This window comes from Balaenoptera physalus, assembly GCF_965194825.1.
Source record: "Balaenoptera physalus genome assembly, chromosome: 6".
Classification (NCBI taxonomy): Eukaryota; Metazoa; Chordata; class Mammalia; order Artiodactyla; family Balaenopteridae; genus Balaenoptera; species Balaenoptera physalus.
This window is the reverse complement of record NC_138885.1, coordinates 136,251,875-136,274,283: the sequence shown is the minus strand read 5'-3', so window position 1 is coordinate 136,274,283 and position 22,409 is coordinate 136,251,875. Positions and strand designations below refer to the sequence as shown.

The following is a 22,409-nucleotide window of genomic DNA, read 5'->3' as shown; positions in this document are numbered from 1 at the left end:
CTTGTCCCTGTCGTCCCGACACCCCGGGCTCTGCCACAGTATCTCAGAAGGAACACTGGGGACACAGGAGAGTCTGCTGCCATCAGGCAGTGACTAGAACATGCTTTCTAGTTTCTGTAAAAAGGCAAAAGTGAGCCATTTGCCACGTTCTGTCCTGGTGGTGTGGAGAACAAGGGACTGGACTCTCTGGGGGCGTCAAAGACCCAGGGAACCTGTGGTTGCAGCCATGGCCTTGGGATGAGAGGCGTCCACACAAGCAGCGCCACATCTGGGGTGCTGGGTCTCCCTCACGGGACAGGAGTGGTTGACAAGGGGCCCCCTTCTCACCTTTCTGCTTTACTGCTGGTTCTGGCTCAGCACTTTCTCGCTGCAGACTAGATGAATTCGCATCAGAAACACTAGCTGAGTGAGTATTAGCTTCCTTTGTTCCTGATGTAAGACAGTTTAGTGGGTTATTAAGAGGGAACTGGTCATCAGCGGCACCTTACTTATCTATGCTTCCCCACCGCAAGCTTCCCAAGGATGATCCAGGGCAGCTTCTAGAAAACGCACCTATAACACTCCTCCCAGGCCTGGCTCTGGGATCAGGAGAGCGGGAAGGGGCACCCAGACGTGAGCAGACCCCGCCCACGTGGCCCAGGCAGAGGCCTAGACTCCCACAGCCAAAGCACCTGGCCCCCCATTTCCAGGACCACCCGACACTCCCAGTCTCCCCTCATCTCCCCACAACAGCCAGGCCTGGGAGTCACAAGCTGCAAATAGGTTGCAACTTCAGGAAAGCAGGAGGAAAAGGAAAAATATTTCTGGCCTCGTGCACAGCCCTAGACGTGTCAAAAGCTCCCAAATACTTGCCTCCTGATTACTGACTGATGTGCGAATGTTTATAAAAATAGAAAAAAACACCAAATACCTGAGAAATAAAACATTTTTCCTAGTAAAAACAAAAGGAGCGGTGCTGGGGGAACAGATTTTGAATTGTGGCAGGACCCAGGGAGGAAACCTGACCCGTTACTAAAGGACCCTCCCACACACCCTCTAAAATGGATCAGGAGACAAAAATAAAATTAGGAAAATGTTCCCTTTCCTGAAACACGATCTTATAATTTCTTAAAAGTACTCAAAGAAATAGTTTATGTCAGAATTAAACTGTCACTAACTATCAAAGAACTGCTTGATTTTATGTAGTGGAACTACATAAAATAGACAACATATAATTTTCTGAGGAAATTTTTTTTTTGATCTGCAAAAACGATGCTGACTTAAACAGTCTGATTCAAGTCTATACTTAATTATTTATGATATCTCATAGGACCAACAAGAAATACCATTAAGTTCTAAAACAAACAAATCTAAAAATAAGTATAAGCTAGGCAGCTGTAGATTATCAATTTTAGAAGAAAACACCCCAATAACTTTAAGTTGTCATATGTTATTTGAAAGTATCAAATATTTTCTATATTGTACAAAACCCACCAGCACAGCAAGTAAATTACAAATGCATTATTTCTGTCCATAGCTTGAGGAGACCAACGACACTCTGCACAATTTTATCTCCTCAAAGCTCTTTCTTTCTTTACTTTTTTGAGAGGCCTATGATGGTTGTTTTAACGTTTCTAGTGGTATTCTTAAGTAAGGTTTACTAGACCCCAAATTCACACAAACAGAAAGAACACAGAAACAGACTATCATTCACTAATAATACTACAATCGATTCTTAATCAGAGGGCAGGTTAACCAGCTTGCCAAGCAACAGCTTTTAAAAAAATAACGCACCCATAAGAAATTAAAATTACTATGAATTGGCAAAAAAAAAAAAAAAAAAAAGAAAAATCAGTGCATTAGCACAGTCTGCTGTCTGAGTTAGCGGCAATTACTGAGCCCCGCAGGTAAGGACGCAGGCGGAGCGCCACACCTTGAGGGGGTTCTCACCCCAATAAGATCACCTGCGCAAAGCTGGGGGCACCGGCTGGGGCCACGGTGTCCGCACCAGCCACTCTCCCTGAAACTCACCAAGCAGCGCAGAGCCCACAGCACTGCACAAGCAGCTTGCCGTTCTGCCAGGCCTCTGTGCAAAGTTCAGCTGCACAGAGGTGCTGACTACATCTGAGGGTAAATGCAAATAACCAGGGTTTAAAATGGGCGGATCTGCCTGGCCCAGTGACCGGCCTTAGCATCATATCATGGGATGCAGAGACATTAAGTGCACCCTGACAGGACATAAGGTAAAGGGCACAGCATCACCTACGTAGGGGTGAGGGTGAAGCAATCTCTTCAACCCAAATCTGATCAGGCCTTTAGATCTAACAGAAATACGGGGGGGCGGGGGGGTGTGTGTGCCATAAGTTAAATGACACCACAAGGAAGCAATCAGACAAACACAGAGGAGGGAACGCCGTACAGGACAAGCAACCTCACCTCTCCAGAAAGTCAATGTTCTGGAACGAAAGGTGGGGGAAGGGAGGCTATTCCAGATTCAAAGAGGTTAAAGAGACCAAAAGAATAATAAAAAACATACAGTGTGTTCTAGATCCTGATTTTCAAAAAAATAACATCGTTGAGACAATAAGAATGCAGAGTGGGTTTTAGAAGCTCTTGGGGAATGACAAGTCTGTTGGGTGCAACAATAATTTTACGACTATGTAGGAACATTTTTTTTTTTGAGGTGCATGCTGAAGTATTTAAATGGAATTATTTAGAGATAAAGTATTAAAATATTTTTTAAATACTCTGAAATATTCATAAAACTATGTCACTACAGATGAAGCAAGTATGTCAGAATGTTAGGACTACTGAATCTACGTGAGAGGTACATGGGTGCGAATCATTCTATTCTTTCCATGTATTTTCTGTATTTTTCATAATGAAAACGTCTAAACAATAAAACAAAATGAAATGCGCGAACCCAAGCAAACTGAAGACATGGATGGTGTAAGGTTCCGGGAAAACATAAGACGATCAAACAGCTGTAGAAGGAGCGAGTCTCCTCAGACAGCCTGCGTGACAATGTGAGCAGGGGAAGGAGACGTTCATGTTTTGAAAAGAAATGGATAAATTCCTTGTTGGATTCTTCAATCCACCTGCAAAGGCAAACGAGAACCACCAAGCCCACCCATTCTCCTGGGCACCCCAATGGTAATAACGCAGGCTGGCCAGGCCCTGGAGCGGTCAGCACGACACGGCCAGGCGCTGGTTTGAAGCGCTGGCCAGGAGAGGAAGGGGACCGGGAGGACAGACCCAGTGGCCTGGATCTGGAAGCCACAATCAGTCTGGGAACTTAAAGAGCCCTAACAACTGCTGGCAAACCCTGAATTCCGGAAGTAAAATGACTGCCAGTGCAGGACGACGTCTGTGACGACAGGGACCCGGGGTGTGTGCAGGGAGGAAGGGTCTGCGGGGAGGGAGGCTCACGGGGACCACCCAGGGACAGGGAGCGCACAGGACTCTGCTGGCGGCCACCAGGTGGCACCAGGCTTCCTTCTAATCTCCGCAAAGCACGCAACTGAGAATCGCCTGCTGCGATGTTCTGTGCTTCTTAAACACTGAGCTTTTATTGTTTTCACACATGCAGATAAAGATCTGTAAAGATCCCTAAAGTCTAACATATGTCTAAAGAACTACCCCAATTTATTTTAAATCCATCATACCATCTCAGAACACCGCTGACTCACCCTGACTCGGGGCTCTCGGTAAACTTTATACATAACGTGATCGGTACTAAAGCAATGGTGTACGACACGTCGGTGACAAGCCGGCCACTTCACGAACATCACCTCGTTTACCCTCAAGGCAGGTCTTCTCACACCCGTGTACCCACGAGGAGGCACTGGCTCAGACAGCACACCTGTGCGGCTCGTTCCAGGCCAGCAGGTACGCAGGTTTGGGTTTGGATGCGAGGTGTGCCCACCAGGGCCACCCAGGGCCTGCGCAGGGCAAGCCCTCCCTCAAGCTTCGCGCCGCCCACGCCCCTCTCCTGCAGTGCCAGGACTGCCCCGTGTTGCCCCCCACAGGACCCGCCTGTGGCTGAGAAAAGCTCCCGCGGAAATGAAATAAACCATCACAAGACGCAGCTGAATTGCAACGTGCGTGGCCCCTGAGAAAAGCATTTTCATCCGTAAGAACTCATTCTGTCCCAATTTAGGTCATTCGGTCCTCCCACACTGCTCAAGACCCAGATAAGCCACACAGAGCTGACCTGCTTGGAACAGAATAACCACAGACCATCACTGCTGAGCCCGCGACGGAGCAGACGGCTTGCAGACACAACCGTCTTAGAAAAGCAAAAACTAGTAAAGGGAGAACGCGAGTACAGAAAGATGGGCTTATTGTTATCCTAGCTACAGTTACAGAATGTTAAAACACCAGATAGATCCGAGGCAAGTTCAGCCTAGACAAATTTTTATCTTTCCCTGGGGGCAAGATTTACACTATTTTTCCCCTCAAATGTCACTCAAGAATTGCCATATTTCTGAAGAATGTAGTTAAACATCACAGAAGACTACATACAGTTACGGTCTTGGATCACCCCACCGAAATTCCAGATCCATGCGTCTAATCACACGGCATCAGCAGGGTGAGGAGGTGCACACACGCCAGCCTCGAGTGTAAAAGGGGAGCCACGGGGACACTTTCCCCGGCCGCGCCGAGCAAGCACTTTAAAATATTTCTTGTGGAGCATTTTCTCAACACAACACAGCAGAGCATGCCGGAGAATTGAAAGATAATTTCTCTAACTATCCACAACATTTTTCAAAATTCCAGGAGTAAGATAAAGAAAGCATTTTGACTTAGATGCAAAGATGTTACACATAATAAAGCATGTAAAGGTTAACGTAAAGCTGAGTTAATCTTCTTTATCATAAAACTTAGCAAATTAAAGCAAACAGACTATCAAGTCATTTCTGTTCTTCGGTACACTGTGGGAAAAAAAAATCTGATGAACATTAAAGTGGTTAGAAAAATAAAGAATAACGATAACCACAGTGAGATGTAAATATTTCATACCAAAGTGGCGAGGAATTTAAACTAAAGAATATATTTTTCTTACCTATTTCTGAAGTTGTAGTTTCCTGATCTGGTTCATTATTTAATCCAGACACTATGGGGTCTAAAATTTTAGCTGAAATATCATCCTCCTTTCTTCCTGACATAAAACAGTTAACAACAGATTAAACTATTGCAAAGGTTTTTGCGTTGGGTTGCTTTGGTCGGGATTTACAAGGCTTTATGCCAAGGTCACCAACTAACTGTCCCATCAACTCAAGGGTCAACCCTCAGCCTCCAGGGGACCCGTCTCAGAAGTGCTGGATAAGCCCCTCCCTCTCCCGGAACCCCCTGGCTTTCAGGGCGCCGGCTCTCCAACCCCCCCAACTTGCTGGCCTCTGTCTCCTCTGCCAGAGCCGTGTCCTCCTCTCCGACCCTCGAATCCTGGGCTCCACGCTCCCCGGAGTCCATACTGCATGAAGGCCCGCACGCTAATCTGGGAACCCCCACGTTTTTCATTTCAACGTCAGCTTCTCCAGCTCTCCCCCTGAACCCCAGGCCCACACACCCGCCCGCTGTCCCAACACCTCCACCTGCTTGTTTCAGCACAGGCATCTTGAACTTAAGGCCTCTAGAACCGATCTGCCAACCAGCTTCTCCCAAAGCCTTCCCCACTTCAGTAAATGACATCGCGAAGGTGCCGGACACCCCCCGACTGACCCCACCTGGGATTCCTCTCTAACAGGCGCCGTGCAGTCCATCGGCGCGCTGTCGTCCCTTCCGTGAGGGCAGCCTACCCCACCCCGCCCCCCCAATCTCCGCAGCAGTGACCTTGGGTCCCAGCCGTCACGGCCTCTCACCTGGACGCCACAGCACCACCTACCTGCTCTCCAGCCTTCATTCCCGCCCCTGCAGTTTTAACGGGGGCGCTTCTCAAACCTAAGCCAGAGCGTGTCTCTGTCCTGCTGGGCCCCCCGGGACCTCGCTCCCACCTACTCTACCATGCCCCCAGCCTGCCCGCTCACGAGCCCCTTCTCCTGGCACTTGCCCTCTCTCTGCTCCAGCCTCACCACCCGGCTTCCAGTCACTCAAACAGGCAGGCCTGTCCCCAGCTCGGGGCCTCTGGCCATTCCTGGACACCCACAGGTCATGTGCTCTGTGACCCTAGTGGACTCCGTCCAGACACCCCCTCCTCAGGGGCCCTCCCTGCCTACGCCCCCCCTCCACCTCTCTCGGCTTCATCTCCCTTCAAAAGACTCATGGCTAACGAACACGAATGTATACATCCTGAGTTCTCTTTATTATCTGTCTTCTCCTTCTAGATCGTACTCTCCACGAGGGCAGGTACTCCACAGATATCTGCAGAATTAAGAAAGGAAGGCTCACATGGACGATTTCGGCCAGTGACGGAGTCACGGACGGGAATCCGCGCACGGCGGGGGCAGCCCTGCGGCTCAGACAAGGGGGCCCACAGGCCCCCTGCCCCTGCTGCATGCGGGGCCGAGAACAGTGCTCTGGCGCCCGGGCCCGCGGCAAACAGGGCGCATCTCCTCTGCACCACCCACAGGGCTCCGTCTGTTTAATGACCAGACGGAAGCAAGGCATCAGGCGGCTAAAGGTTTCGAGTCGCAAACCCTCCCTCGCAGCCTCCCGGGGTTCACTCAGTCTTACCGAGCTGTTTCCCGGTGTGTTCCTTCTCAGCTTTACTGCTGGAAGAGTTACGTTCTTTCTCAGGGGAGAGACTATTTTCACTGGTTCTAGAATCCCTTCTTCCTAACAGGAAATTGCACAATGAAAATACGTATTAAACTTAATTTGTGATGCTGCATATTTATCGAACAAATGAAATTAAAATGCACCCACTAACTCAAAGTGATTTGCTCTGCCAGTCTCCACTAGTTAAGAATAAGCAAAAATTATCATATTCTTATGCAGAATGTTTTTTGGATCCTATAGGGATTCTAGTATGGCCTTAAGATTCTAAGTATGTCTAACAAACGTGATGCCCTCCCTCTCTAGTAAAGGCAAGGCTTCTCTCCTCGGCGGGAGCACAGAGGGCCTCTGTCTCGCACACCTCCTGGGTGCTGGACCCTTTCCCTAATGCTACCCGCTAAAGCGAGGCAGCAGGATAGGGCGCAGTGCCAGCTTTGCTGGGCAAGGACCCGGGGTGAGGTCAGTGCCCGACTAGCAGGCAGGGAAGAAAGAGTTCACCAACTTGTCGACAGCTCAGGAAACCTTAATGTCATAAAGCTGGCAACTCTCTGATAACCAAATCTCTTAAAGATCAAATAAACGGAACCCTACAGTTCAATCTTACCGGTTAACTCAGATGCAAACATCCTGAGTTATTAAAAAAGAAAAGCAGATGATACGACCATCAGCTTAGAAAATCAAAACATCAATGGAACAATTATGGGTTAAGATCCAATACAAGCTAGATTTAAGATACATTTACAAAAATCAATAAAGCTTCTATATTCCAACGATGATCACTAAAAATTAATGAGGGGAAGAAAGATACCATTTCCAAAAAAACTGAAAACAAAACAAACACTCGAGCAATCCCTGACTGACAGACACACCCAAGCACCCAACACACGTCTCGACAGAGGAGGAGACCCCTGTCTAACTTGAAAGTAGAGGTATCCAATCTTCCCAGCATAACGAAAGCCTGAGTTTCACCCAAGTCCAATTACATCCTGATCCATTTGTTTTGTGGGAGGTGGGATTCTTTGACTCATGAACTGATTATAAAATACATCTGGAAGAATAGCAAATAAAAGGGCTTAAAACTTCTTTGAAAAGAAAAATGATAGGGAACTAGTAGTGAAACAGAAAATAGTAGAGAAAAAACAAAAACAGAAACACCAGACTCCAGACTCCAAAAGGCATGTGGGGAGATCACAGAGCAGGAGGGAAGGGAACAATTATTTAGTAAGTGACCCTGGAACACCTGATGAGTTATTATGAAAAAATAAATTCAGAGCCTCATTTTACACCATGAATTAAAATGAAGAGATAACCAAAAAGATTAATTATTAAAACGTATGACAAAACACAAACCTTCATCTCTCAAATCTCTGGACAAACTACAAAAAAAAAGACTACTAGCTTCCAGTGCACAAAAATTAAACACCTAGGCAAGTCAGAAACCAAACATAATTAGAATAAAAAAAGTGGAAAAAAAATATAAGAAACAAATACTTATTTAAAAATCAGCAGGGGGTGGTGGTGGGATGAATTGGGAGATTGAGATTGACATACATACACTAATATGTATAAAATAGATAACTAATAAGAACCTGCTGTTAGCACAGGGAACTCCACTCCCCTGTACAGTAGAAACCAACACAACATTGTAAAACAACTATACCCCAATAAAAAAAATAAAACAATAAATACTTAAAAAAAAAAATTGGCGGATGTCCTTAACGTACAGGGAGCTAATGCAAATTAAGAACACTCAGACCCTGAGTGTTTTCCATCTATCAAAATCAGCAAGCCTTTCAAACAAATCCCCGGAGAAGGTGTGGGGTAGAGGGTACAGACAGTGTCCACTGTAGCTAAAAACTTTAAATGTCCATAATGGCCCTCTGTGCCAGTAATTATACCCTGGGAACCTATCCCACAGAGATCGCCCAAAAGGGAGAGAAAGTTTCTGGCACAAAAAAGTTCACTAAAGCATTTATCAATGTCAAAGAGTGGAACTTACCACCTAAGTTCAATTTCTCAGTGAAAAATTCCAACTACTACATTCTTGCCATACTTCTTTAAGTTTTACAATTTAGGAAAAGGATGACTTTTCAGGACCAACTACTGCTCATTCAAAGTAACTTCATGCTTCCACTGAAAGCCTCCGACACTGCCGGCCTCCAACTGTACTTCCCTGCATTGGACTGACATTCTTTCCCTACTTATTGGTCTGTCATAAGGAGGCACATCCTCGGGCAAACCCAGGCCAGGCCCATTTGCTTCAGCTTCAGCTTTTAGCACGACTGCCAGTGACATCTTCTGCTATGCTTTAAATGCATAAACATCACCTGTCTAAGGGCAGGACGCGCCTGATGTCCATCTTGCATCAGGACTAAACCAGCTTTACCCATTCAGAAGAGTCAGTGAGACACGCATGACTGATAAACATTTCTGGAAAATTAACATTCAGTCACACCTTTTAGATTGGAACACAGATCACGCAGGTGTACTCTGCCCCTGGTGTCGTGAGCTCACACACGTGTGCAAGGGCATGCACAGGCGTGTGGCTGTGAAAGCCATGTATCTTCATCGTTTTCACACAGTCTTTGTTCATTCCTTCCAAAGGCAAATCTGCTTTCTAGTCACAGACGCTTTTTCCTACTAGATGTTGTGATTAAAGCAAAGAATCTAGTATTGGGTTTCCCTGGTGGCACAGTGGTTAAGAATCCGCCTGCCAATGCAGGGGACACGGGTTCGAGCCCGAGCCCTGGTCCGGGAGGATCCCACATGCCGCGGAGCAACTGAGCCTGCGTGCCACAACTACTGAAGCCCGTGCACCTAGAGCCCATGCTCCACAACAAGAGAAGCCACTGCAATAAGAAGCCTGTGCACCACAACGAAGAGCAGCCCCCGCTCGTCGCAACTAGAGAAAAGCCCACGCGCAGCAACAAAGACCCAACACAGCCAAAAATAAAATAAATTAAAAAAAAAAAGAATCTAGTATTTTCAGCTACATTGTATGATAAATTTTGCAGTACCTTCCACTGAATTTTTGGATCGCCGTTTTGATGTCTTTGTCGTCACTGACCTGGATGCTCTAGTGGAAATCTCAGTCTTAAAGAAAAGAGAATGAAAAAAAAAATTAATTGATGCATCACAGAGCAACATCATGAGCAGATTTATTATTCAAGCTCAAGGAAGAACAAATAGGAAACACAACAATACCCGTACGCGTTCAAAGGGGAACTGACTCCAAGTCAGTGCAGCTAAGCACTTAAGACCTAAGAGTGTGAATTAGAAGGAAGCTGAAAGCTCTTTCACTCTAAATGCAGAATTCCACTTTTTGGTACAGGCCTAAAAAGGTCAGCCGTCCACTGACCACACCTTGAGAATCACTGTCTCGTCAGATGAGTTTACGAGGACTCGACTTCTATCGCTACATGCTTAATTACTTCAATGCATTTGTGAACGACTCTGAGAGTGAAAACGTACACGATGTGTTTAAACAGAGTGCAAATCAGAGAAAACAGCACATCCCGTCCCTCCCACCGCTGGCTCAGTTCCCTGGCCCGACCCCTCCCTCAACCTGCCACGAGGGCCTCTTAACTAGCCTCCCAGCCTCCACTCCACACCTGTCCATCTTGCCTGTGGCTGCCCGGATACACTTTCTGAAATGCAAACTGGACGATGAAGTTGGGGTGAGTCTAACCTCCCCAAGACAGTCCGGCCTGGCCTGTACCTCACCCACAGGAAATGCACTGCGGGGTCCCACCGGGCCAGGCAGAGCTTGGACGGGTCCCTCCAGCTGGCCCTCCGGTCCCTGTCTGCCTCGTGACTTAATCCTCTCCCAGACTCCTCCGAAGTGCCACCTCCATCCTCTCCCAAATGACTGCCCTACCCCTCCGTACACCGTACATCATACTTGTCGCATAAAGGTACGAGGAGACCCAAGAGTCCACCGCAGAGAAGCAGACGATAAACACACCCCACCTACTTTACAGGCAGTAAACCATTTAAATCGGTACTTTTACAACAAAATAAATATGGCCCTATTGTGTGTGAGCCTCCGCCACGCCCCGCCCCGTGCCTCCGTGGACGGGGGGAGGACCACACAGCACCTACTATTTCAACACAGCTACGGGTTTACGTCTCTCAAAATTATGTTTTCAAGTTTACCTCTGTTTCAGCTTTGGAGTCTTTGAAAGATCCACCTGACGACTTTTTAGACATCTCTCCTGAGCTTGAGGACTATAAAAAAAAAATTTTTTTTTTCAAACTCTAGAATTATTCAAGTCTGTAACATCTAAAAACGCGCCGAGATGTTTCCTCTAACACTGACCAACAACAAGATAACCCTTCACATGGGAGCACCACGTCACATCCCAGCCCCGACCCCCTGCGGTCGCCGTGTGGCCTGGATCTCCAAAGGCCCATCCAAGATCTCTGCCCACCGGGGGCCGACCAGGAGGCCAAGGGCATCAGAGGCGGGGCCTCGCAGGGGACTGTAGGGGGCAGTGTCTCCCAGGCCCACGCGGTCCCTACACCAGGCCAGACTCCTTGGAGGTGTTCCAGGGACACACAGGGAATCTGGAAACGAGGGAGTCGCCCCACTCCTATCTTCTGTGAAGGAACCACTCTCACTTCCCAATGGAGCGGTTCTTTTTGAGCAAAGTCTTCAGACGCTACATCAGGAAAGCACTCTCAAAACAAAAATGACGTGAAAACTGTAAGCATGTTAAATCAACACCTTAAAAAATCTCACACTTAAATCAACTCTCAGAAACACATATCTCGACATAAGGAGTAGAAGAGACACAATCACTGAGATTTTCCTCCGTGAAAAGCAATGGATGCCTGTTGAATACTCCAACAATTAACTGTCCTCATAACTTAATTATGAAGGTAGCAGACCGTATCCGAAGTAGTTTCTTGTGCGGGCCGGGCTCTGTGCCCGGGGTCCCCCAGCCCAGAGTGCTCAGTTCCCTGCAGACACGGGAGGAGGGCAGCACCCACACGTGGCCACTCTGACCTCACTCATCCTCCACCGCCACACGGGGACACACCCGTGACTTCTCAGAGTGCCTTCACACCTGCTGTTCCACAGGCTGAGAATGTCTCACCATCGTCTCTTCTAAGTCATGGGATTCGACCGGAGGCTGCAGACTGCCCGGCAGGGCCCCAGTGAGAGCCGAGTCTCCTCTTCCCCGGAGCTGCCCTCCCGGAAGCCTCGAGGCTCGGCTCTCTGGGGGTCCCACCACTCCTGGGGGAGAGAGCAGCCTGCCCCCAGAGCCCTGTTCCACAAAGGAGCCCCAGACGGACACAGAAGGGCCAGTCCAGCAAAATCACCACGACAAGTCTTTGAACACCTGCCTTCGGCCAACGAGGGCCAGCTGGGAGCAGGAACGCAGTCGGTTCACCCTGGTCTCACACACTGTTAAACAAAACCGTCACTCGCTCGTGGCTCCAATACGTCCCATATATCCACCTATAAAAGTTCTCTTTGGAACTGTCTCTCTACTTAAAAAACCAGTCACATCGCCAGCAACCTCAGTGAACATCACGGGTGGGACACTGGGTCTGAAGGCCTGGAGGGCTGAGAAGGTGCCCCAGGCAGGGGCTGCCTCGTGCACAGTAAAGTGCGCTAGAATGTTCGAGCACCACACTAAAACCGGCTCAGTGAAAAAGACTTTTCTTAGACTCTAAAAAGAAGCAAAAGACGGGGAAGGTCTTTGTTATTTCTAAAACCCCTATGGGAAACCAGGCTTTTATGACACATACGCCGTGGTGGGTTACTTGACTCCTGGGTGTCCCTGGGAGACCCCAGGGTCCCAGGTAGCACACTGACAGCCAACAGAACCACTGAGCAGACCAGCTTCCAGGCCTGGCGCACAGTCTGTCCCACGGGGCCCGCTCACCTCCTGGTGCCAGGGATGCAAGGCCACAAAACCAGAGGCCGGCTCGGCAGGGAAGAGCAAGCTGGCCCCTCACCGCCTGGCCGCCTCACCCAGCAGACCTTGTACTTTTCCAGACCTCAGCTTCCTCCTTTCTAGCAGCTGGAGACCACAGGATTTCCAGGACCTGCCCAGGACACTTTACAGTTATATGATGTCCCCACAAGAACCAGCATCTGCAACGCCAGCCCTGCCAGGAGACTTACCCTATCTACAGCGAGTCCGAAATAACCTGCACATCTAAAAAACAGTGTCTGAAACCAAAAGAATTTTCTGGAAAATCCTAAATTTACCTGAAAATTTAATTAAACAAAATTCAGTAAACTGAGGTCTCATTTTACTCATCTGCTAATGCTTCAGAGACTTAGAAAGTAGCCCTAATCCTTAATAAACGCAGCCCTGCCCACACCCCGGGGGACCACACACACTGAGGCTGCCTGGATACGCTGCTCACAAAGCCCCGGGACCCACTGAGCCCCAGTCTCCAGGAGAACGCCCAAAGACACACACACAGCAGACAGGAGAAGCAAAACCCAGTGTCACTTGAAGGTTCTCCTAGGAATCCACAACTGTCAGAATTTTCCATTGGTGACAAAGAAATCCAGTTTCCTAATCACACTACAACCAAGACCAAAGGCATTTTGGAGAACACCACGAACCCTTTCCAAGCTAAAGGCAGAGGTTTTCCAACAGGACTTGCCTTCTTCTCCGGCCTGTCACGCTCGTGGCTCTTCTCCCTGTCCGGGTCCCCGCCGTGCTGCCCGTTCCGCGCCCTCTGCCGGTCCCGGCCCCTGTCTCGCTCGCGCTCTCTCTCCCTCTCCTTCCGCTTCTCCTTCTCCTTTCCACCCTCGTTCTTCGGCTCCCTCTCCCGCTCTGCGTCCTTGGCCCTGTCCCTCTCCGGCCGGGCCCTGTTCTTGGCCCGCTCTCTCTCCCCTTCGTGGTACTTGTCTCTCTCGGGATCTTTGTGTCTGTCTCGGTCATTCTCCTTGGGCTTTTCCCTGTCCCTTTCCTTTTCTCTTGGTTTGTTTTCTTCCTTTAATTCCTCTTTCTGTTTTCGACCTCCACTTGTATTTCTCTCGTTTACTTCAGAGTTTCTTCTATCCTAGGAAAAAAAAAAAAAAGCTGGATAACAATATCACTTATAACTGTCTACCTGAACCACAAGAAGCCTCATCACTTCATTTTCAGACGCACATGACTTGCACTCACCGCTTTATCTTTAGGGACCCTGGACGCTTCCTCCCTCACGTTCTTATTATCCAATTCTTGAGGTTTCGACGTCAGTGAGGACCTTCCTTTTGTTTCCGCCTTCTCTCCGGCTAACACTCTCTTCACCGCATCGTCGCTGGAGAGCTTGTCCCCACGTGAGGAAATAAAATGCAAGGTTGCGATGAAATTAGTACATTTAATAAACATGAATGTCAACAGTCAAAGATTGCTCATTAAACGGAACCTCTGTCTCCTAATGGATTTCAGAGGATAAAATATTAAAAGGAAATGAACGTTACCACAGACAACGTACAGCATCTCCTCTCACCGTCCCCTCCAGCACCGCTGCGCTAACAGCACAGTCCGCTCAAGCTAAATGAACCCTGGGTCCCTTCTACCCGAGCTGCCAAGCGTGGACGTGTGTGCTGTTCAAGGACACCAAAGCTGACCACACGACGCTACGACACCCTTCACTTCTCACGGGGCCACAGAGGCCCAGCACCGAAAGGGCCTAAGGAATGATCTACCTGGAGCCCCATCAAATGCCAAAATCCCTTCTGCAGCATCCCTGACCGCCCCCCAGAGCCTCTGAACACCTCGGGTCAGGAATCCCTTTGGCCCACACACTCCCGCTTTCCGCAAGCCTGCGCTGAGTGACTGCTACACGCCAGGCACTAGACCCCGGGCCGAGGACGCGCTGCACACCAGCGAGGCGGCCAAGTACAACAAGCAAAAGTCAGTGCGCTGGGGGAACACGACGGGGGTTCCAGCAAGAGCAGCCAATCCCACACGGCTCCCAGGAAGCAGCTCCGCACAGAGAAACCAGCAGCACAAGCGAGGGAGTGAGACCAGGGCAGGAGACCTCAGGGGTGCAGGCACAAGGCGAGAGACGAGAGAAAAGGAGCAGAGGAGAGGGGCTTCGTGAGCGGTGCACAGAGCTGGGGGCAAGGGATTCAGCAGGAAGACTAGTCAGATTTGCTTTCTGGAAAGATGATCAACGAGAAGGATCTGGGGGTGGGGGCGGGGGACAGAAGCCAGCGCACTGGAAGATCAGCCTCTGCATCTCCATGCCTCGGACCCAGCACACCAGGGCGAGGCTATCCTGAGGCCCCGGGGGCCAGTCTGATCCCACTCCCCATCTCCCACTGCTGCTGTGTGAGCTGAAACCCACCTTTCCCATCTTGGTAACATGGAAGGTTAGCCCCCAGCCCATCAGGTCCATGAAGGGCTCTATTAGCCACGCCCTTGATAGAGGTCCAACTCTGCTCCCCTGGGGGCTACTCAGATCCCACAAAGAAGGCAGGCCCTGGGGATGACCTGCTCCCACGGCCCCGGCTGGACTCTGAGGCCAGAGAAGGCAAGATTCTAGCCCATGGCGAGGATCCCAGGAAATCCAGTCCCTGCACCAGTGAAACGGAGTCTCTTTGAAGGCAGCACGGCTCTGCAAACACCCACCAGGGAGAGGGAGGGATGGAGGGATGGAGGGAAAGAGGGAGGGAAGCAGACCCAAGAGGCTGGAAAGGCAGGCAGAAACAGGGACGTCCCACAAGCCCCAAAGACGAAGAAAAGCAGCTGCTCCGGCCACCCGGTTGGAAACAGTCACCTGCCCTGAAAGGAGGCCCAAAAGGAGAAAGAATGCAGGGCTCAGTAGGCTGGGCACGCAGCCTCCAGCCACGTGCCCACGAGCAAAGTACCTGCGGAGTCCCTATGTGATACTGACAGCTCGTAGACCCTGTGCGTAGCACTGCCTTATCTGTTTCACCATACAGCTTTAAACTACTTCTGCAACTCTGAGGCTCCAGGAGAGGTGGGATCAGATTGCAAGCACAGGGTTAAAACCCCCTCCTTAAACGCCTCCGGCTCCATTGGGTGGCCTGCCCTCCCCGTCTGGTCATCCCTCCCGTGCCGGCAGCTTCCAGCTCGGGGGCGGCGCTACCTTGTTGAGACAGCACTTTCCGATTCTCTGGAGCAGCTCGTTGGTCCTTTCAGGCTCGTGCCCGGCCACGATCCGAGCCGGTTTTGCCAACAGTGGCTCTCCGGAGACCATGACCACCACGTCTATGGCCTTCTGAAGGAAGCTAATTTTGGTGTCTTTATCCTGAAAGATTTCCATTTAAAACACAAATATTAAAATACTTCAAAAAGAGCTTGCATTATCTTCAGTATGTCCAACAGGCACAGTTCCCGTTTAGATAAAAAGCTATTTTTAGATATGTGTCAAATTTAGAAATTCCGACTCTTTATAACAACAACCACCAAAATAAAATCCTCGGTAAAGCTTTTAGTTTTAGGTGGTGGGCTAGCATTAACCTCTGGAACACTCATTCCATTTCTCCAGGATAACGTTAGTGTGCTAGGCGGCTGCCGCAAAGACCACGAAGCGAGGCAGGGCACGTGGCAACTCCCAGAGCCACCGGCCTCGCATGCCAGCCACAGGTCGGCCGTGAGCGAGGGGCCAGCACAGCGCGCCGCTCACAAAAACCCTGTTCGCGAAGGCGAGCAGGGACGGCGCCTCAAACCTACCTTAACGTTATCGGACTTCATCTCGGCGTCTGTGTAGAGGCCCTTCATGAAGCCAGTCGTCCTGATCACCTGCAAAAGATAAAGCGAGGCCGTGGTCAGCGCCCCACGGGACGGCCCATGCCCTGGCTTCGCCCACTGCCCACACTAAGGGCCGCCTGGATCTGTCTACGCCCAGGATGTCACTCACCCACTGACACAACGCGCACTGAGCATCTGCCACGTGCAAGGCCTCGTCCCGGGCAGAAGCCAGCCTGGTCCTCACAGAACTCAGCCTGGCTGTGACGACAGGTAAACACGATGGACCCGCGGGGCTATAAGGGGGGACAGGATCACTCCAGTCCAAGTGCAGGAGGCCCCGGGGGGTCAGGGAACACTTCCCAGAGCAAATCATATCTAAACTAAGACCAGAAGCTTACAGGAGAAGAACTGGGGGAGTGGGTATTGAGCAAGCACGTGCCAGGCAAAAGAAACAGTCCCACAAGGTCCCACTAGGTCCTGTTCAAGGGGCCAGAAGAAGTTTGACAAGAGGAGCCTGAGGCCAGGGAGTCAGCAGGGGCCTGACCGGATGACCTTCGAAGCCATCAGGAGTACGGACTTAGCCTCACTACCACGAGGAGGCCCCGAGAGGTCCACAAACAGGAAACGGCCTCTTGCGAGGACGGCTCAGGGCAGTGGAGAGCATGGATTTTGGGAAGAAGAGGAACTTCCCAGCTGGGTTTCTCCTCACCACCGTGTCACTCACTTCCTGGGACAGAGGGCTGCTCTGTGCCACATCACTTTTGCTCTCCCCCCACCTCTTCCTCTCCTCAGTCAACCTGGACCTCCCAGTTACCCCTCAGTCAGGCTTTGGGGGTGGTGATGCTTTCCGTTCCTCCCCACCTCCAGACACACCAGGGCCCTGGCTTCTCTCAGACCAGAGGTTTTCAAAATGCGGCAGGTCACTATAAAGTCAATGTAATGGGTAGCGATAAGCATTTTTTAAATAAAACAGATAAGAAAATATCAGACTGCACTGTATGTAGTAAGGATGAATATTGCCTACATGTGTGTGTCCTGGGTCAGATATAAAGAGTATTTATTACCTTAAAAAAAAAAAAAAAGACAGTCCCCCACTAATATTAGGCTCCTTCTCTGAAACCAAGCTACAACTAGCTAGCTATTAATTAAGCTAGCTTTCATTCCTCAAACTACTGAACAGCTGTGCTATTTTCTTTCCTGACAAGACAGGTGGAATATTAAGAGTATCCTGCATTTAATATTCCTGGAACTTTTGCATCCTCAAAAGGAAAAACCTTTTGAGGTTTTTCCAGTGTGCTGACAGTTAAACTTGTGAGCAATCATTTTAACCAACAAGAGACATGAATTTCGCAGGATCAGTGCTTCAATTTATGAAAGAGGCAGAGTTGGTTTAGCAGTAGCTAAAATACTAACACAGAGATTTGAATACAGTACTCAGGGGCAGTGAAGAATTTTCGTACGAGGATCTGCACATATTATCTGAAAATGCTTTCCAGATGTCAATTGTCCTAACATCTTTATTGAGTACGTGACAATTAGCGTATTTATCTTTACACAGGTAGAAAAATTAATTTTGACCTTAGATTAGGAAAAACCTGAGGAAGAAAAGCAGACCAGTGGATCCCGACTAGGAACATGGAACTCCTTCCCCACACCCTGGCTACCTGGCCAACCAAGTCGATTCCTGCCCGAAACTTCCTCCTCCTTCCGACCTTCCAGGAGGTGGGGACAGCAGCCACCATGAGCCCAGGGCCACACCAAGACCCACAGGACGAGGTGTGGCCCCCAGCCTCCTTCCTGGCTCTGTTTCAGTGAGGAGATGGGAATCACGCAGAAAATGAAAGTGTGAGGCTGGGCGGCAACCGCTGTAGTTGGCCACTCACCTCCTGGCTAAGTGACTTGACCCCTCCTGGGTTAGAGGACGCTACCTGCCTACTTCACAGGGCGGGGGTGATGCAGCTCAAGGCCCGGCTCCCACCAGGCTCTCCACGCAGCCATGTCCCTTCCCCAAACACTGTCCAGGGCAGGTCTAAGTGCTGCACTAGCTTAGGAGGAGGGGGAGGCCAGTCAAGGCAGCCCTTGGGATGTGGGTGGGTTTCAAGAGAGCTGTAAGCACGATTAGGGTTTTTAACAGAGAGAGGCACACATTGTAAGCTAAGGTAAGATAGCAAAAACAAGCAAAGCAAAGTTTGTGTAAGATGCCGCACCTGCTGGAAAGAGTGAGAAGTGAAGTTTAAGAACAAACATGCGGCAAGAGTGGGAGCCTGAGCCCCGGGACACCTGCAAGTTCGAGCTGACTCCTAACTCCCCAAGAGCATGCCCGAGTTCCCAAGGTCAACACTGCACTCAGGTGCACCATGGAAATGGGCGCTGCCACCCTGAGTTACACGAGCCTTGACCGATTCCATTCAACAATTAATGTTTGTTGTGCACCTGTGTACCGTACCCAGGATATGCCAACAAACAAGCTACTGTCCGCGTCACTCAGGAATTCACCAGCCAGTGGGGAAAAGTTTACAGACAACCAATCTCAAGACATGCTCTACCGTTTATCAGCAAATACTGACCTGCTCTTTTTTTTTTTTTTTTTTTTTTTAATTTATTTATTTATTTATTTATGGCTTCGTTGGGTCTTTGTTGCTGCGTGCGGGGGCTACTCTTTGTTGTGGTGCGCGGGCTTCTCATTGCGGTGGCTTCTCTTGTTGCAGAGCACGGGCTCTAGGTGCGTGGGCTTCAGTAGCTGTGGCCACGGGATTAGTTGCTCCGCGGCATGTGGGATCTTCCCGGACCAGGGCTCGAACCCGTGTCCCCTGCATTGGCAGGCGGATTCTTAACCACTGCGCCACCAGGGAAGTCCCTGACCTGCTCTTTTATAGCTTCTTCTTTTCAGGTCCCCTAAAACCACCTTCAATCAATTCACCCACAGGTACCGATTAAGCATCCAGTATGTGGTGACCACAGTGGAGCAGGTGGAGGGAAACTTGGGGAGAGGGGGTTTATAAAAAAAAAAAAAAAGAATGATTCCGTTCTCCCGGGATTTGTAAGCACTCTCCACATGCTAGACACCGCAGCAAAAAAAATCACAGAAACAGCTTTGCCAGATAGAGTGGAAGATGTGCTCTAAGAGATACATGGGTAGGATGGGAAGAAATAAGAATGCTCCCCAAGGGGCCGGGAGTCTCCCCGGAAGAGGGGGCCCAGGGGGATGGCGCGAAGGGGAGCGCAGGGGTGAGAGCAGAGGCACCGCGGAATCCGGCCAAAGCCCGGCTCCTCGGGCAGGGGCCGCGCTCAGCGACGCGAGGTCCGACCCTGACGCCAGCCCTGGTCCCGACCCCCAACCCGGCAGTGACCCCCGACCCCCACAAGGGCCCTGACTCCTGGCCCGCAGCCAGACAGCGCACCGGGACCCCGGCCCCGACCCCAATGAACCCCGGCCGGCACCCCGACCCCCGCCCCGGCCCGGGGCTCACCTCCGTGATGATGTCGTGCAGGTAGCGGAACGGGGGCTTGTTCAGCAGCTTCTCCGTCAGCGGCGGCCTCCGAATCACCTTCCCCAGAGCCTCCTGTGTCCGCTTCACCACCGCCGCGTTCATGGCGGCGCCGCCCGCGTCTCGCCGGCCGCCGAGCCTAAGCCCCGCTCCCCGGCCGCCGCCGGCCCCGCCGCCGCCGCCAGGTCCGGCCTGGCCGCGCCGCTCGAGTTTCCATCCCACAGTGCACCGGAGTCCGCCAAGGCGCGTGCGCGGGGCCGCGGCCCTCGGTCGCCAGGGCGGCGCGGCCTTAGCAACGGACCCGCGGCGGCGCCCCGACCCCTGTCCGGCTGCGCGCGCACGCGGGCGGCGTCTGCGGTGGGGCTGCCTCAGCGTCCCTGCCCGGTGACAGCGCCGACCCCCTCCACCGCTCAGCAGCCTCGGGAAAAAGCTGTTCGCCCCGCGTTAGAGGAGACCGCCCGAGGACTGGATAGCGGCAACACAGCTTCCAAGATTCATTTCAGGGGGACTGGACTTAGTTTTCCCGAAAGACACATACCTTATCCTGTTGTTACTTAATATGGCTTCTTGGAAGAGTAACTCCTTTTCTCTGAGGCTCTGTTTCTGTTCCTATAAAGCAAGGATAATATGTGCCAGCCTCCCTAACTCCCAGGGAGATGAGGACCAAACGATGCTTCAGGGCTTTGTAACCAGGATGAAGCCGCTCCCTTGTTGTTCTACCAGGTGTCTGTGGTTCTGTCCCATCTGTCTTCCAGCCGCCACGCACAGGCTCACTGCAGATCCTTCTATCAATTTTGAAGCTTTGTAGTCTGTTTTTAGTTCTTCTATTGGATACCTTTATAATTTTTATTTACATTCATTTTTACCATTTTCAGTGTGCTACATTCTTTATGTGTTCTTTGCTCAAGATGTATCTGGATGTGGAGGTTTTTAACTTAAAATTTATATTTGATTTTTTAAAATATTTATTTATTTGGCTACTTCAGGTCTTCGTTGCAGCACGCGGAATCTTCGTTGGCGGTACGTGGCATCTATCGTTGCGGCGCTCCTTGCGGCACGTGGGCTTCTCTCTAGTTGTGGCGTGTGTGCGGGTTTTCTCCTCTCTAGTTGTGGCCTGGGCTCCAGAGCGCAGGGGCTCTGTAGTTTGTGGCACGCGGGCTCTCTAATTGAGGTGCGAGAGCTCGGTAGTGGCGCTCAGGCTTAGTTGACCCGCGGCATGTGGGATCTTAGTTCCCCGACCAGGGATTGCACCCATGTCCCCTGCATTGGAAGGTGGATTCTTTACCACTGGACCACCAGGAATGTCCTTGATTATTATTGACATTCAATAAAATTCACCCATTTTAAGCATACAGCCTGATGCGTTTTGGTAATTTTACACAATTATGCTACCATCACCACAATCAAGATACAGAACAGTTCCTGTACCCTAAAACATTTTCTCCTGCTAATTTGCAGTCCATCTCCTCCCCCACCCCAGCCCCAGGCAACTGCAACTGTCATTATAACCATGCCTTTCCTAGAGTTCCATATAAATGGAATCATACAGTACATAGTCCTTTGTGTTTAATTCTTTCCTTTATAATGTTTTGAGATTCATCCATATGTCATTCCTTTTTGCAGCTGAGTAGTATTCCGTAGTACAATTTGGTTATCTGTTCAACAGTTGATGGATATTTGAGTTGCTTTTAGTTTCTTATTATTTATGAATAACACTACTAAGACGATTCACATACAAGTCTTTGTATGAACATAAGTTTTCATTTCTCTTGGATAAATACCTAGAAATAGGATTGCTGGATTATATGGTAAGAATATGCTTAACTTTACAAGATACAACCATACTGTTTTTAAAGTGGCTGCATCAGTTTTCATTCCCACTAGCAACATATGGGATTCCCAGTTGCTCCATATCCCCTGGCAACACCTGATGTGTCAGTCTTTTTAATTTTAGTCATTCTAATAGGTATGTAGTAGTATCTTATTATAGTTTTAATTTGCGTTTCTCTGGTAATTACTGATTTCAAGCACTTTTCATGTATATGTACACTTTTCATTTTCATGGGCATTCATATATATTTGGTGAAGATAGCCTACAGAGTATCATTCAGGCATTTATTGAATCACTGCTGGGTGCTGAGTATTGTTTAGGTGCTGGGGATTTCTGTGGAACTACATACCTTCTAGTAAGCAACTTCCACAACATCCACTGTTGTTCACTGCTCCTAGGACCATAGCCCTCTCTGCTGCTAGCTGCATCCAGGACCATGTGAGCACTGGTTATCTAGCCAGAGGCCAGGTGAACAGCCAGAGCTCATCTCCCTCCAGCAGTGTCAACCTCATTTCTTTCCACACTTCACCATGCAGGTGGGCTGGCTGTAAGAGACTTTACTGAGCGGTTGAGAGAGGCCTAAGAGGGTGACAAGCTGTGAGGGAAGGCATTTGATAACACTCCCTGTGTAGAGCTATTCCACGGTCCATGAGGAAGAAAGGCCCCCGGAGAATCGTGCTCTCAGAGAGATTCCCTCCCGGGTGGCCCTCGGTTATT

At 49.9% G+C, this 22,409-nt stretch overlaps 1 protein-coding gene across 7 annotated transcripts in view; it reads right to left on the bottom strand.

The window, feature by feature from the left end:
* The window catches only part of TRAF3IP1 (TRAF3 interacting protein 1), a 65,580-nt gene extending 45,482 nt beyond the window's left edge, over window positions 1-20,098 (bottom strand). For 3 of the 7 annotated variants that reach the window (XR_014265060.1, XM_082466211.1, XM_082466212.1), the window contains exons 1-9: window positions 19,844-20,097; window positions 16,356-16,424; window positions 15,769-15,930; window positions 13,833-13,976; window positions 13,324-13,725; window positions 10,849-10,920; window positions 9,711-9,786; window positions 6,652-6,753; window positions 5,024-5,140 (exon numbers count right to left, since the gene is read on the bottom strand). Coding sequence is in view for 6 of the 7 variants with exons in the window: in XM_082466211.1 (XP_082322337.1) it covers window positions 5,024-5,140; window positions 6,652-6,753; window positions 9,711-9,786; window positions 10,849-10,920; window positions 13,324-13,725; window positions 13,833-13,976; window positions 15,769-15,930; window positions 16,356-16,424; window positions 19,844-19,966 (1,267 nt within the window). In the remaining variant the exon portion in view is untranslated. Of the gene's footprint in view, window positions 1-327; window positions 430-5,023; window positions 5,141-6,651; window positions 6,754-9,710; window positions 9,787-10,848; window positions 10,921-13,323; window positions 13,726-13,832; window positions 13,977-15,768; window positions 15,931-16,355; window positions 16,425-19,843 lie in introns of all 7 variants that reach the window. The other 4 variants (XM_082466214.1, XM_082466215.1, XM_082466216.1 and 1 more) reach the window with 3 other exon arrangements.
* Between the last annotated feature and the right edge of the window lie 2,311 nt (window positions 20,099-22,409).